Source organism: Aedes aegypti, chromosome 2 (assembly GCF_002204515.2).
Source record: "Aedes aegypti strain LVP_AGWG chromosome 2, AaegL5.0 Primary Assembly, whole genome shotgun sequence".
NCBI lineage: Eukaryota > Metazoa > Arthropoda > Insecta > Diptera > Culicidae > Aedes > Aedes aegypti.
The window spans coordinates 428,834,359-428,849,800 of NC_035108.1; the positions used below are offsets into that span (position 1 = coordinate 428,834,359).

General features: G+C 39.1%; 1 protein-coding gene across 2 annotated transcripts; it reads right to left on the minus strand.

The window, feature by feature from the left end:
• Positions 1-9,411: 9,411 nt before the first annotated feature.
• LOC5573904 (adult cuticle protein 1) lies at positions 9,412-14,509 on the minus strand. 2 transcript variants are annotated; one of them, XM_021842531.1, is made up of 3 exons: positions 14,402-14,509; positions 13,958-14,338; positions 9,412-9,685 (listed from the first exon to the last, which is right to left on the minus strand). In XM_021842531.1, exons 1-3 carry the CDS (start codon positions 14,405-14,407, stop codon positions 9,671-9,673), a joined length of 402 nt encoding a protein of 133 aa, XP_021698223.1. In that variant the 5' UTR covers positions 14,408-14,509; the 3' UTR covers positions 9,412-9,670. The 2 variants fall into 2 exon arrangements, with proteins under 2 accessions (XP_021698223.1, XP_021698222.1); XM_021842530.1 differs by having other exon boundaries at positions 9,412-9,681; positions 13,954-14,338.
• Between the last annotated feature and the right edge of the window lie 933 nt (positions 14,510-15,442).

Consider the following 15,442-nt stretch of genomic DNA (forward strand, 5'->3'; position numbering starts at 1 on the left):
TTAATTGTCAAATTGTGAATTTCCTACTTTTCCTTTCTTTTGTGATTTTAAAATCACAATAAGTAAGCAAAATAAAAAAGGATAAGAATGGCCTCATCAAGAAACCTTCATCATATTTAAGCTTTCTAACCTATTTTATTAACAATAACTCAAAGATGGAATTTCTCGTAATTTATTGTTATTTATATCATAAAACTTCCAATGAATCATAAAAATGTACGAAAAATTGTCCACCAGAACTGACGCTCTCGTTAATGAACCGTAAACAATACAATTCACAATCGGTAAAGTAAGGAAGTAATAACTGTATAAAACGTGATCCCAAACCTGAGTAAGGCACAGTTCGTCTTTAGTGTTTCATTTGTGTCGATCGAACCAAACAAAACTGCCAAACAACCAAAATGAAATCATTTATCGCCCTGCTCATTGCCTCGTTGGCTGTTGCCGCTCAAGGATCGTATCTTCCTGCTGTGACCACAAAAGTTGTTACCAGCGCAAATACTTGGCCCTACTCAACCGCACTGAACTCGTGGAACGGCTGGAACACCTGGAACGACTACCAGAACCATTATCAGCATGGATTAGTCGTTCATCCTTACGCTCAGGATTGGTCCCCAGCTTATGGTCAGTATGGATACAACACTGTTGTCCAGGCGAACCTTGGAGGACATGCTTCTTATCCATGGGGAACATACGGCGTCGGATACACAGGAAACTTTGGATGGGGAAAGAAAGTTGTGTATTGAGTTAATATCGATGATGGAATAAATAATATGATATTTAAATCAAGCACTTAAATAAATAATTGATCCCATTTGATTGTCCGACATTTCCCCGAAAACCATTTCCTCGAATGCAATTTCCTCGAATGACGTTTTCCTTAATGAACTATTTTCCCGAAAATAATTTTCACGAATGTACCATTTCCCCGAAAAAATCTTAATGACATACTGGAAGCTATTAATGGTTTTTGCTGCCAAAAAGTATTTGACGTGTTAGATGATGTAAGACTAGATGAAAATTGATTAATTTGTTATAAAATCCATGTGTTTGAAGTAACAGATGTTCAAAATAATGTGCCAAGTGCATTTGACTCAACACAAGTTATATTTTTTATGATTGCGTGATGAAAAAAGCGAGCACATGATAGGCAGTTTAGTTGGAAGCGCTATCTTTGGAGTATGGATCTTTGGCTTATGGACATTTGGCTGAATGAGCATTCGGCTTTGTTTAGCCTTCTTAGAATAATTGGTTGTTACTTATATTTATACTGTTCCAATATTTAGTGGCACTTAGCTGATAATATTCCAATTTGAATTTTCCCTTCTTTCAATAACAGACTGTTCTTTTATATTGTTTCGATTACGCAAAGATGTCTTATTTGGCCAAACGTCTTCATACCATATGTCTACTAGGTTAAACGTAATATCATTATACTTAGTGGCAGAAGCTACAGTGAGTCCATTGATCCTTAGAATCTATTATATCTTGCACCACATAATTAAACCTCGAGTCTTCCTTCTACATATTTTCAAAAGACAACATGCTTCTTTATTGATTTACTGACAATCAATATCAATTTCCCAGGTATAAATCTTTTTATGTCTTGGATTGGATTGGATTGGGGCCCAGATAGCCGTTGCGGTAAACGCGCAGCTGTTCAGCATGACCATGCTGAGGGTCGTGGGTTCGAATCCCGCTGGTCGAGGATCTTTTCGTAAAGGAAATTTTCGCGATTCCCAGGGCATAGAGTATCCTCGTACCTGCCACACGATATACACATGCAAAAATGGTCAATCGGCAAAGAAAGCTCTCAGTTAATAACTGTGGAAGTGCTCATAAGAACACTAATCTGAGAAGCAGGCTTTGTCCCAGTTGGGACGTAACGCCAGAAAGAAGAAGAAGATGTCTTGGATTAAAGCCGAACGTATTTTTTCCGAAACGTTCCTAAATAGTCGAAAACGTCAAATACAGAGATCATGTAAGTAATGAAAACTAAAATTGCTTATAATCATTACTGCCCATACTCGCATAACAGTCCTATTTTCTATGGGATTTCCTATATAAATGGGACTGTTATGCGAATATTAATATCTGTAGTATTCGTTCTTACAATGACGTTTGTAGTAATACCATAGAATTACCACATATAAAATTAATTAAAGTATCAGTAATTCAGTGTATTTTTATTGATATATTTATGTATGAAGAACCGTATTCTTATATAAGAAGGGCATATTTCTGATGAAATCAGTACTGCCGTGAATCGCAAATCATTCCCATATGCATTTTCATTAATATTGAGTTGAGTTCAGTTTTCAATTTATATTCCGATACTCTTTCAGCTGCACTAATGAGATAATATGATTTGTTCTGTAAAATTAGAAAAAAAAAACTAAATGGGTTGTCCAATAATGAACAGTATCCACAAAGCAGTCCCACTTAGATGTTCGCACCGCGTAAAACAAAAATAAGAACCGTGTTTTGATCATCTCTAGATTTTTTCGGAAAGATATCGTGATGAAAAGCAAATTGTAAAAGTTTTATTGAGATTTGATCAGGTTCCAATCCTCTGGAATTTATTGAATATTTGTATGGAAAACGAGTTTGGAAACTTCACAACCCATTTTCTCAATGCTCACTTTGCAGATGGGACAGACTTGCAATTCACGGCAGAGTAGCAGTTGCAAGCAGAACAATATTAGTACAGCAAACCTTTAAAGAACTGCTTACGATGATAATAAGGCGAGACTAGCTTTAAAATTATCAACTATTTTGGTTTCAACGATTATTAGACCAGTAATATAAAGAAGAACAACCTATGTTCTAAAGAAGGGATAATTATAAAATTGAAAACAGGCATTTTTTATGTTATAAATTTCAGTTAAAAAAATAAACATCTGCTTATGTTTAAAGAAACAGAAACTACTAACGCGGAAGTAATGATCGAATGATAGCCTGAACCCGGTGTGCTGAGCTGTCAGATGCGTCTCAAATCAACTTAGTGACTCATTTTTTATTTTTATGTTTTCATGCAGTCTTAACTGTATCTTATTTGTGTCACGTCTTTGAATCCTGCAAACTGTTTTCAACCAGTCTAACTTTGTTTCATAATTCTTCCGTTGCCTGATCGGCCACATGTCATTTAGATGAATTTTGTTCGGACAAACGACATTAAGCATCAGATTTGTTCATCTCTTGAATATTCTTTCAAAACCTACATTTTTACATTTTATTTAGATTCTTAGCATAATAAAATTTGAATACCGAACTTCATTTTTAACATGTTTTTGAAAGCAGAAATGCCAGACATGTAATCGATTTCCAATCCAAAATCGAAAAACATTTTTTCCATTCAATTCGTTCATAAGAGCATCATTTGTATGAAACGATTATCAAACTTGCTGAATATAGTCAACTACAACGATAATTAGAAAAAAAAAGTCTTTGGAAAAAGCTAAAGGGGAAACAGTTCATTTGGAGAAATTGTTTTCGGGAGAAAATCCATCGGGAAAATTTTCATTCGGAGAATTGTCGGACAATCTCCCATTTATGACCTTGCAAATATTCTTCAATATTTGTGATTCTCCAGAGCTATGGCCATTTAAACAATTCTATCTTATTACCCGAATGTTTTCCCGACTGGAGGATTGTAACAGAAAAAATAATGATAATATAAGAAAACTTGAAATGATGAGTCATGAATCATGAAATGAAGTTTATTTTCACTTTTGAAAAAAAAAAAACTTAACATGATCTATACTAGACTTCATAACTTATGATTCTTTTTTTTCATGAGTTTGACTTTAATCAATTTGCGTTTTCAATTTGCAATTTGCAAGGAACTTTCATCTTCCCTATAAGCCATTGAGCTTGAGCTTAAGCTTGATTGGCCGCCCGTGGATGCTACTCCAGTATCGCCAGATCAGCTGCACTTACACAAGGAACCAACCGAATGACTGCTTGGGACTAACAGGCATCCTAAGTGTATAATTGCTGGTGATCTTCTATTTTTAGCGATAATGGTGCCTGCCACGTCAGAATGCAGACCAATGTGGGGAAGGGGGAGAAATTGATGATGCATTATACTGGCTCCCACGTAGACCGTATATACTACTGCATCTACGCCAGTTCATGCGGGAGTGTATGGATTGGAGGAAAGGCATGGCAGAGAGGTTTGCTTTTGTGGTTAGCAGACTGCCTATGAATCAGGCGTAAAGGAAAGGCATGCGCGTGGAAGAATGGAAGCGTTAGGGAAACGGTTTCTTGTCCGTCTCTGGTTCTAGCGTTTGCTATGAACGAATAGTTTGAGTGCGATAGATTTAGAATGGATGATAGAAGCAAGTGAGAGATATACAACTACAAAGTACGAGGAAAGGGACGGGCCTGGGATTGAACCCATGACCTTCTGCTTATGAAGCAGAAGCGATAACCACCAGACCACCTACCCCGTCTGTCATCTTCCCTATAAGCCATTTCTACATCAAATTCTCCTTAAACATAACTTTTCTTATTTGAGTCTATCAGCAACCGATGTATGCTTATAAATTGTTCATCATTGGAAATAAAATAATCATAGAGTAGCATGTTTCAGATTCCTCCCGAAGCATGTTTTAGAGTACCCGAAAAATTCTCGCATTTCGATGCACTCTCACATGAATCGTATGAGGATTCGTGTTGTGAATTTTAAGTTCAACTTTTACTCTTCAGGAAAACCTCGAAATAGTCTCATTTTTCCATCCTATGAGCATGATATTTCCAATTTCATATGGGTGTAATAAGAAGCTCCAAGCTTTCGAACGGTTTGCACTAATTGATTGATGAGATGCACGTTGTACATCATATTTTACGATCAATAATGTGTTTTGTAGACCTCTACGAGCTTATTCAAGTATTTTTTCTTAAGTGGAAATTTTAATTCTAGATCAGAGTTTTTCAACCACCGCGGATCCCCAAGAAGCCATTGAGAATACGTGTCGTTTCTCTTGACTGATGAATAAATGTGAGGTATGTTTTACCTTGTTTTTTTTTTATGAACGCTTTTTTACCGCTTTGCAACTTTTCATTTTTCAAATATTTTCAAACGGCTGCATTTTGCTTCATCCAACTGTGAAAATACCTTCAATGTCATTCAGTCAGTTAAAGATTGTAAGCCAGATATAATGACGCGCATCTCTTCGAATTCAATCTTTTGTAACCTTGCACATTAAAACTGTGATCACTGATCATCACCTTCTTCTTCTTCTTCTTGGCATTACGTCCTCACTGGGACAGAGCCTGCTTTTCAGCGTAGTGTTCTTATAAGTACTTCCACAGTTATTAACTGAGAGCTTTCTTTGCCAAAGTTGCCATTTTTGCATTCGTATATCGTGTGGGCAAGTACAAAGATACTCTATGCCCAGGGAAGTCAAGGAAATTTCCTTTACGAAAAGATCCTGGACTTACCGGGATTCGAACACAGACAACTTCAGCATGGCTTTGCTTTGTAGCCGCGGACTCTAACCACTCGGCTGAGGAAGGCCCCCAAAACTGTGATCATATCATAAGTTATTCATAGGAAATTGCTGGAATATTTGCGGCTTCATACTTGACAAACTTTGTCAGCTGCCTGGTGGGATTCTTCGCAAATTCTTCAGAACTTTGGTGGTTATTGGGAGGATGGAACAAAGTAAAATTTGTAACTGATTCTAACAAAACCATTATTGGCAATAGTTCAAATATATCATTGAGATTGTATGTGAAATTTTTGACCTATGTTTAAACAGTTATCTTTGGTAGATAAATTCTCGAAGATTTTTCAAACAAATCTTCCCACGACAGATACTTTGTTCCTAAGAAATCCTTAAGCAAGCTTCTAAAAATATTCACAGCAGTTTCTAATGCTGATGATTTCTGGTGAAATCCTTGAGGATAAAATATGGTATGGATGATAAAATCCTAAATAAACTCCTAAGAATATTCTTATCGAAATTCTAGCGGAATTTGTAATGTAGGGCCAAGTACCTTACTCTTCGCACTTTTGACTCATTTTGGCACAGAGATTCCTTAAAAGCTACTGAGCTCATATTTGGACACAAATTGCGTCGTTTTGCGACATGCTTTTTATTGCAAAGTTTTAGATAGTTCAGCCGAGAAAAAATCCCCATGCCAAAGTGAATCGTGAAAATGCTCAAGCAGTTCTTTATTCTGTTTTGGAACTGTACATAAGTGCGGTTTTACTGTAAAGCTTCAGACAATTGGATGGAGAAAAAACTCCGATGCACTATGTTTTATTTCGTCGATTTGATGTGCTTTTTGAATAGCGCCCAAACCGTTGATTTTAGCGATATAGTTTGTTCGGAGAAGTTTCTTGGTATATTAAAGCGCATCTTCTGATGAAAAAAGTTTTGTGATCAATCCACCCAGCAGTGAGATAGAAAAAATATTTTCTCTAAACATTCAGATAGACATATGGTGTCTTCAGCAAAGTTGTACAATTGGTAATTTGAAATAACTTTGTTGAAGACATGATTTTTCTATCTCTTATACTTTTTGAGAAATAAAAATCATATTTTTAATCAAATTTTTTTTCCAAGAATTTCGACATTTTTAGTGCTTTCTACAAAGTTATTTGTCATGAAAAAACCCGTGTTTTTGCTGAACACATCATCACGCTATCTTTTGAAGTAACAAAGTTGCTTATGAATTACTGTTTTTTTCAAGGGGTAGTTTAAGCCCCTATTACTGCCTTCGGCGCAAAATGGCGCAGACAACTCTTACAAATCATAAAAAAAAATCATATCTTCCCTTTCAACAGATGATAAAAACAATAGTCTATAAGAATCTATTTATGGATTATAACTTTTGAACAAAAAAGTCTTATTGAAACGATTTCTACCGATAATTCCTTTACTTTAAGAGATAGAGAGATGCGATGTTCAGCAAAAACACGCGTTTTAAGATATCAAACAACTTTGTGGAAGACAACTTCAAAGTTGAAGAAAGCTTCAACTCAAATTTGGCTTATTGGACCAAACTACCCCCATTAGGTAGGTGCAGCTCTCTCTATTTTTGATAACATTGGTGGGGAAGAGAGAGAATACCGAGAGATTTTGGGTTGAGAGAATAATCGATATACTTAATTTTGGATAAAGTCAACTCAAAAATTAGGTAAACTGCTTCGTTATTCAATTAGGTATAGTTCAATTAGGTAATGAGGTATATTCAATTAGGTAACCCTCTTCAGGTAATACAGCCTGGAGGTGCTGCGCGTACGCAGTTGCGACATCCGGTTGCTTAAGCCGCAATAGGTCATACCGGGGTGGCCGTCGGTACCGTATGTTGTTAACGACTGAGAGTTTTGGGCGCAGTTACACCATCACCAGATAGTGGTCAGAGTCAATGTTAGCGCCACGATGGGTGCTGATGTCGATTTTGTTGGAGAAGGCTGAGCTGGAAGTAGGTGCTACGAATGGTCATATTCTTGAACGCGATGAAGTCAGTTATTCGTAACAATTTTCCAAGAATTTCTCTAAGAATCAATCTAGACATTTATTTAAAAATTCAATGAAGTTTTCATTTAAGGCATCTTTGAAGGGTCTTTAAGAATAATGCACATTTTTCATCCTGCAATTTCTACGACAATGTGTACAATAGTATCCTCCTGAGGATAGAAATATTTTTCTTGGATTTCACTAGGAGGCCCTTAGGATATTGCTCTGTGTATTCCGTCAGGGATTCTTTGGGAATTTTTTCCTATTAAGTACCCTCTTAAGAATTCTTCTGGAATATTTTAAACGGAGTACAAGAACTCATTCAGAGTTTCCTCTAGAAATTCTAAGGGTTGCTGGAAGCATTCTTCAAAAATTCCCATGATGGGTACAAGATTGCAGGAGCTTAAAAATCTACAAATACTTCTTTTGAAACTCTTGCAAGTATTCCAGTAGGTATTTCTGGGAATTTTATAGCTTTGTTTAAATGTTTTCAAAGATGTCAAGAAGATTTTCTTTAAAGTTGAGCATATTTTATTATATATGTAGCTTCTGGGGGCCCAGATAGCCGTAGCGGTAAACGCGCAGCTATTCAGCAAGACCAAGCTGAGGGTCGTGGGTTCGAATCCCGCCGGTCGAGGATCTTTTCGGGTAGGAAATTTTCTCGACTTCCCAGGGCATAGAGTATCTTCGTACCTGCCACACGATATACACATGCAAACATGGTCAATTGGCATAGAAAGCTCTCAGTTAATAACTGTGGAAGTGCTCATAAGAACACTAAGCTGAGAAGCAGGCTTTGTCCCAGTTGGGACGTAACGCCAGAAGGAAGGAAGGAAGCTTATTTGTCTTCACTGAATCCTACGTTGCCTTGAATTTTGCTAACAGATAGTGATTCTGTAAGCTGACACTCAGAATTTATGTATAATGCAACTTGCATAATGAACATCTGGTTCGTAGATGATCAGTTTGCACTAAAACCATCAAGATATACGTTGATGAAGAATTTATCTAGCAGTATTAATCTGAAAATTTTATTTTTAAAGACATATTCATAAATAGACGTATGGGGCGTACTCCAGTTTCCATGTTTAAACTTGAAAATCTTCCCAATACCATATAGCTGTTTGAAATTAATGAAATAAAATATATTGTGATTTTTCTCTGAGAATAATAACATCAGTTACACAGCGCAACAAAAATGACATTTTTGCGTGTCTCAAGGATCAAATTATGTGTCTCTAGTAGATTTGGGGTTGCTGAATCTGATGCCGTTTTCCAAAACTTTCCAGCACGTCATAATTTTTAGCTACAGGTCGCCAAAGTTTTGTAAAACATTGGTATTATTGATGTTTTCCTAAAATTTGAAGTATATTTTATCAAACTTTTATGTGATCTTATCCACCGAGCATGCAAAAGAGGACTTTCGTTTTAGATATATTTTGGTTGAAATTTCACGATTAAATTTAGACTAAACCGATCTTTTTCAACATGCTTGCAGTCTCCATACAAAATTCATCGTTTTTCTTATATGGCAAAACACAATACTTTTCTAAACCATCAAAAAAATACTTTCCCGCATCAAAAATATCATAAATTTGGATGATAAGTATTGTTATACACATAAAGTTTGAATTCTGTGGCAAATTAAGCAAATAAATTGCCTTACAAGCTGGCAAACTTGCATGCAAGTAGGCTGAAATAGTCAATTTTTGCAATTTCAACAACCAATATTTCGAAAACTAGAAGTGCTACGATATTTCTGTAACCGGCAATGCATTCAGCAACCCTTAATTAAGAAAATAGAGGTATTTTTCTGCTGGAGACAAAAACGCGTTCCGCAGTGTTATCGAAATGAAGGAACTGTCTGATATCTAGGTCAAAGTCTAGTACCCCCTTGAGTTTTCCTTGTTCTTTCAAATCCATAATTAAAACTATTCAGTTTATGAAGAAACAATGAAAACAATTTTATTCACTTGTTGGTCCAAAACTTGCATTCATTCGAGATGGACTTAACTAGGATGCGATAGAGTGCACTTTTGAACGACAGAGTGATAGACAGTGGGGGGAGAAGAAAAGAACATGAAAATCCAATCCAGCTTCAGTTGAACGGTTCCTCATTTTTGTTGTTGTTGAAGAATGGAATCCTGCTCTGATCCGGTGACTAGCATTACGTCAGGTGTTCCGAAGGAGTTCACATTTTAGATGGTTCCCGGTGTTGTATATGTGATTGTAGCCTTTACTTCCCATTTGTATTCTGTATACCCGATGTCTATAATAAACTAGTCTATACTGTGCAAGCAAACTGTCTACACGTTTTCTTTAGACGATCCGTAATAGATCACAACATGGCGCAGCCGGTAATAAAGTGATGAAAATCAAAAAGCATCCATCGGCTCCGGATAAACCGAACCTACGAATTTCGCTTAAGCGAAAAAAGTGGCCGCCCAGGAGTAATTTGGCAAAATTTACGGCTGAACAGATTGAACGAATAGCTACATTGCGGCCAATTGGAAGACCCCGCGGAACAGTCAGTTCGCAACAGTACATCGGAGAGACATTCAGGATGGATAGCTTCAAGCGACCGGATACATTGGAGTTATCAGGAAATGTGGCGGAGCATTGGAAAAAGTTTAAGCAGCAGTTGGAATTTTTCATGATAGCTATTGGATATGACACGAAGGCTGATAAAGTGAAAGTTGCGACTCTTCTGAACCTGATTGGTGATGATGCTGTTGAAGTGTATAATACGTTCGTTTTTGATGATGAAGAAGGTCGTACGTATGCAAAAGTGGTGGAAAAATTTGATGCATACTGCAATCCACGGAACAACGAGATATATTCACGCTGGAAGTTCTATTCCCGTTGTCAGGCAGAAAATGAACCGTTTGAACATTTTCTGACCGATCTCCGCACTTTGGTGAAAGACTGTTGTACTCTGGAGGAAGACAAAATGATACGGGATCGCATTATCTTTGGCTGCCATAGTACTGAACTGAGGGACAAGCTTATCACCAAGGACTGCACGAAAGACGTCACATTGAATGCAGCGATCGAGGCGGCGAGGCTGGACGAGGTAAAGAGGAAACAACTAAGGCTTATCAACCGTGGGTCCTCGAGCAACGTAAGGGTGGAAGCGGTTGATAGAAGTGCGGTACCACCTAATGTGATGCCCAACCGTTCTATACAGAGTGGAAGCCGTGACAATAGAAGCATCAAACAATGTGAGTATTGCCTAACAAGCCATGCTAAAGGGAGATGTCCCGCATATGGACAGCAGTGTAGGAGATGCCAGAAAATGCACCACTACCAGCGAGCTTGCCGAAGTAGACCAGTGCTGAACCAAGAAATTCGCGTGGAGAGCTCCGACGGTTCAACGAGAGCGAGAGATTGGGGTGATGCTGATGAGTGCAATGACGTCATCGTTAGTTCAGTGGTACGAGAAATGCCGCCACTCAGTTTGGTAAATATTAAAAAAGAGAGGTGGTATGCCGATGTGAAGGTAGAAAATACTGTGCTGAGGTTTAAGCTAGATACTGGATCGGACGTAAATTTTATTCCGTGTGATGTTTTTAACAAAATGTGTTTGAACGTTAAATCTAAGCCCATAATAACTTTTCGTGCATATGGAGGTGTAGTTTATAAACCCAAAGCTATTGTTGAGTTGAAGGTATGTCACAACGAACTTGAACTAATTGACGAATTTTGGGTTACAGATGTAAGCACACAACCGATACTAGGGCTCACAACATGCGTTCGGCTAGGACTATTGAAGCGTTGTTCTCCTAATATTGACTCAGTTCACTGTGAAAGCACCCATGATCTTGTAGAAAAACATCGAGACGTTTTTGAAGGAGTAGGTAAATTTAGTGAAAAGTGTCATCTTTCTCTAAAATCTGATGCTATTCCAGTGCAACATCCTCCCCGCCGTATTGCGCTAGCGTTAAAAGAAAAGCTAAAAAGGAAGCTACAGGAGATGGAAAAGTCGAGTATCATTAGTCGAGTAGATACACCAACGGGGTGGGTTCATCATGTCACTGTCGTCGAGAAACCTAATGGAGATATTAGGGTGTGCCTGGACCCTGCTGAATTGAATGCTGCGTTGAGGAGGGATTTTTATCAAATTCCTACCCTGGAGGATTTGGCTTCAGCGTTAAGTGGCGCGGAGTACTACACCGTGTTGGACCTTAAAGATGGCTTTTATCATATGGAACTCGATGATGCTTCTAGTGACATTTGCAGTTTCAGTACACCGTTCGGTATTTTCAAGTTCCTGCGACTACCATTTGGGCTAAATGTATCTGCCGAAATGTTTCAAAAATGGAATGAACACTTTTTCGGAGATCTCGAGGGCGTCATCATTTATATCGATGACATATTGATTTATGGGCGAACCCGAGAAGAACACGACCGTCGGTTAAGTGCCGTTTTACGTCGAGCTGCAGAAATCAACGCCAAATTCAACCCGAAGAAGATTCAACTGCGAGTGCGAAGAGTGAAATATATGGGCCACCTGTTTTCGGCGAAAGGAATGGAACCGGATCCAGAACGTACGAAAGCGATCATCGAAATGGATATGCCAAACAATACGAAAGCATTGCAACGATTTTTGGGAACAGTGAACTACCTTAGAAGCTTTCTTCCACGTTTAGCAGAAATGACTGCCCCACTCAGAGAGCTGCTGAAAAAAGATACGGTTTTCAAGTGGCTGCCAATTCATTCGGACGCGGTCAACAATATCAAAAAATCCATCACCACTGCACCAGTTTTGAGCATTTTTGACGAACATAAGGGTTTAGTAATCCAATCGGATGCGTCAAAATGTGGACTAGGAGCGTGTTTGCTCCAAGATGGAAAGCCGCTGGCGTACAGTTCAAGAAGCCTTTCAACTAGTGAACAGAATTATGCCCAAGTGGAAAAGGAGTTTTTGGCCATTCTTTTTGCGTGCAAGAAGTACCATCACTACATTTATGGAAGAGAAGTTAAAGTGCAAACCGACCATAAACCTCTAGTAGCGCTGATGGAGAAACCGGTATCAAAAATTCACGCCTCAAGGTTGCAACGGATTAGGATGAAACTTTCAAAGTACAACCTAAAACTTCATTATGTGCCCGGCAAATACATGTACTTAGCTGATTTTCTTTCTAGAGCGTTCATCCAGTCAGAAGAAAAAATATCAACCAGTCTGGACTATGTAGTACACACAATAAACGTTTCGAGTGACAAATTAGAGGAGTTCAGGAAGGAAACAAGTAATGATCCGATTCTCTCAAAGTTGCTACAGGTCTACAGAGATGGTTGGCCTAATGATCGTTCCAAACTACCTGATGATCTTCGATATTACTGGCAGTTTAGAGACAAGTTATATGAAGACGGTGGGCTGTTATTCATGGAAGAAAAGCTATTCGTGCCTAGCTGTATGAGACGACAAATGTTACAACTGCTTCATGAAACGCATGGTGGAATTACAAAAACGAAGAAGCGAGCAGCAACAATTTTTTTCTGGCCGAGAATGAACCAGGACATCGAAGATACTGTAGCAAAGTGCGCTGTTTGTGAGCAGTTCCACAGATCAAATGTAAAGGAACCTCTTCTATCACTCCCAATTCCACAACGATGTTTCGAGCAGCTGGGTAGTGATTTTTTCGAATTTGGAGGAAAATCATTTTTGATGATAGCCGATTACTTTTCCAAGTGGATTCATGTAGCGGAAACTAAGGGTAAATCGGCAAAGGATGTTTGCGAGGTGTTCAGACGCACATTTTGCATCTTTGGTGTACCAAAAACCATTGTTTGCGATAATAACCCTTTCAACTCTGTAGCAGTTAAAGATTTTTGCTCGAACTGGGGATGTCGAGTTCTTACGAGTAGCCCAAACTATCCACAATCCAATGGATTTAGTGAACGGTGTGTTCAAACAGTAAAAAGAATAATGCGAAAGTGTACTGAAGATAACGTGGATTTCTACTACGCGTTGTTGGAGTATAATAACACTCCAGCAGCTGGCCTAAGTGTATCACCAGCAGAGATTTTAATGAGCAGGAGTTTAAGGTCGAAGTTGCCGGTGGCCGAGAATCGGCTCAAAGGAATGAAGGATGATGTCATCAGAGAACAATTGAAGGAGAATCAGCAAAGATATAAGCAAGACTACGATAAGTCAGCACATCCAAGATCAGAATTTGAAGAAGGCGACTTAATACTCGCACAAGATCAAGCAACCAAAAAGTGGGTAAGGGGGGAAATATTGCGAAAATTAGATGAACCTAGATCGTATGTTGTGAAAACGAATTTAGCAAATTATAGGCGAAACTCTAGATTTATAAGAAAAAGAAATACTTGAAAAAGGGAGATGTTGTATATGTGATTGTAGCCTTTACTTCCCATTTGTATTCTGTATACCCGATGTCTATAATAAACTAGTCTATACTGTGCAAGCAAACTGTCTACACGTTTTCTTTAGACGATCCGTAATAGATCACAACACCCGGAGCTGGAGCAAGGTTCAGCTGTTGCTGAGAGACGGCGTGTCCTGGAAGTGGAGCAACATGGACGGCACCTCGGGTAGCGGTAACAGAGGTGGCTCCTGGAACGACTCCAGCGTGGTGGGCAACGGAAGCAGCTGGAACATGAGGAGCGGTTATGAGCGGGGCAGCATAGACAGCTGGAGCAACGTGAGCCACATGAGCATGAACTGCTGGATAGGCAGCATGGATGGCAGCGTGGGACAGAGCTCCGTAAGGATGGGCCAAAACGTTGGACTGGATCACAGTTGAAGCTCCCCAATGGGCGGCCACTCCATAAGGCCAGGCTGGGACGATTCCGGCTTCCGAGACAACGGCCAAGGCCAAGATGACTGCAGCTACCATGCACTGTTGGAATAATATAATTAATTATGCTGAACTGATCGATTCAATCGATAATAAATCTACTACCTTCATGATTGGTCTGTGATTTGGATTGGTTCGTCCTCCAAGGAACTAGTTTGCCTTAGAACACCTGAATTAATTATGATCAGAACGCCGACCCGAACACCCGCTTATATAGAGCTAGAAGGAAATTGATCGTTAGCGCATTGCATTCGATAGGATTTAGAATTGGCGTTTCTCTCGGGTTCATTTCACCCTTCCCTGCGCAAACTCGATCGATCCAGTGGCGTAGCAAGAGGGGTGCAATGTGGGTGCGGTCTGCATCGGGCTCAGGGTACTCTGTTTCTCTTTCTGGCGTAACGCCCCAATTGGTACAGAGCCTGCTTCTCAGCTCTACCTGTTATTTCCTAGTGATAGTCGAGAGCCTCAAGTTGATGCCCTCAACTTGCAAAATTAAGAGGCTAAATTATGTTCACAATGTAAGAATTATTATTGGGGCCCAGACAGCCATAGCGGGAAACACGCAGCTATTCAAGAATACCAAACTGATGGTCGTGGGTTCGAATTCCACAAGTCAAGGATCTTTCGTTAGGGAAATGCTCTCGACTTCCCAGGGCATTAAGTATCTTCATGCTTGCCTCACATAAATGGATACAGGGTCGTTCACTTCAATACAAAATTTATGAAAAACTACTTTGTAAATGGTTTCTTGCCGCTTTTAACGCTTCATTGGCGTTTAACGTTTACGTGGCACCCACATTAATATTGGGCCCCCAAATTCAACTCAGCATCGGGCATTGAAACCTCTAGCTACGTCACTGGTTCGATCCCTTGAAAGAAAAACGACGATCGACGACGGAAGGGTGTCTTGAGCGATCACGCTTAGAATGCGGTAATACTTACTATGCACCTATGCACCTACTGACTGACTGACTCCCGAGTAGTGTTGTAAACAGAAGAGAACAACAACAGCAACAGCAAACGCCAAATGGACTACAAGAGTATGTCTTGGCCAGCCGGTTTCAAGCTCAACCATATGGGACTCTTGGTCGGTGGGTAGAATTGCGCTAGCGGTTGGTCCATTACAACGATCTGCTGGAAATAGAT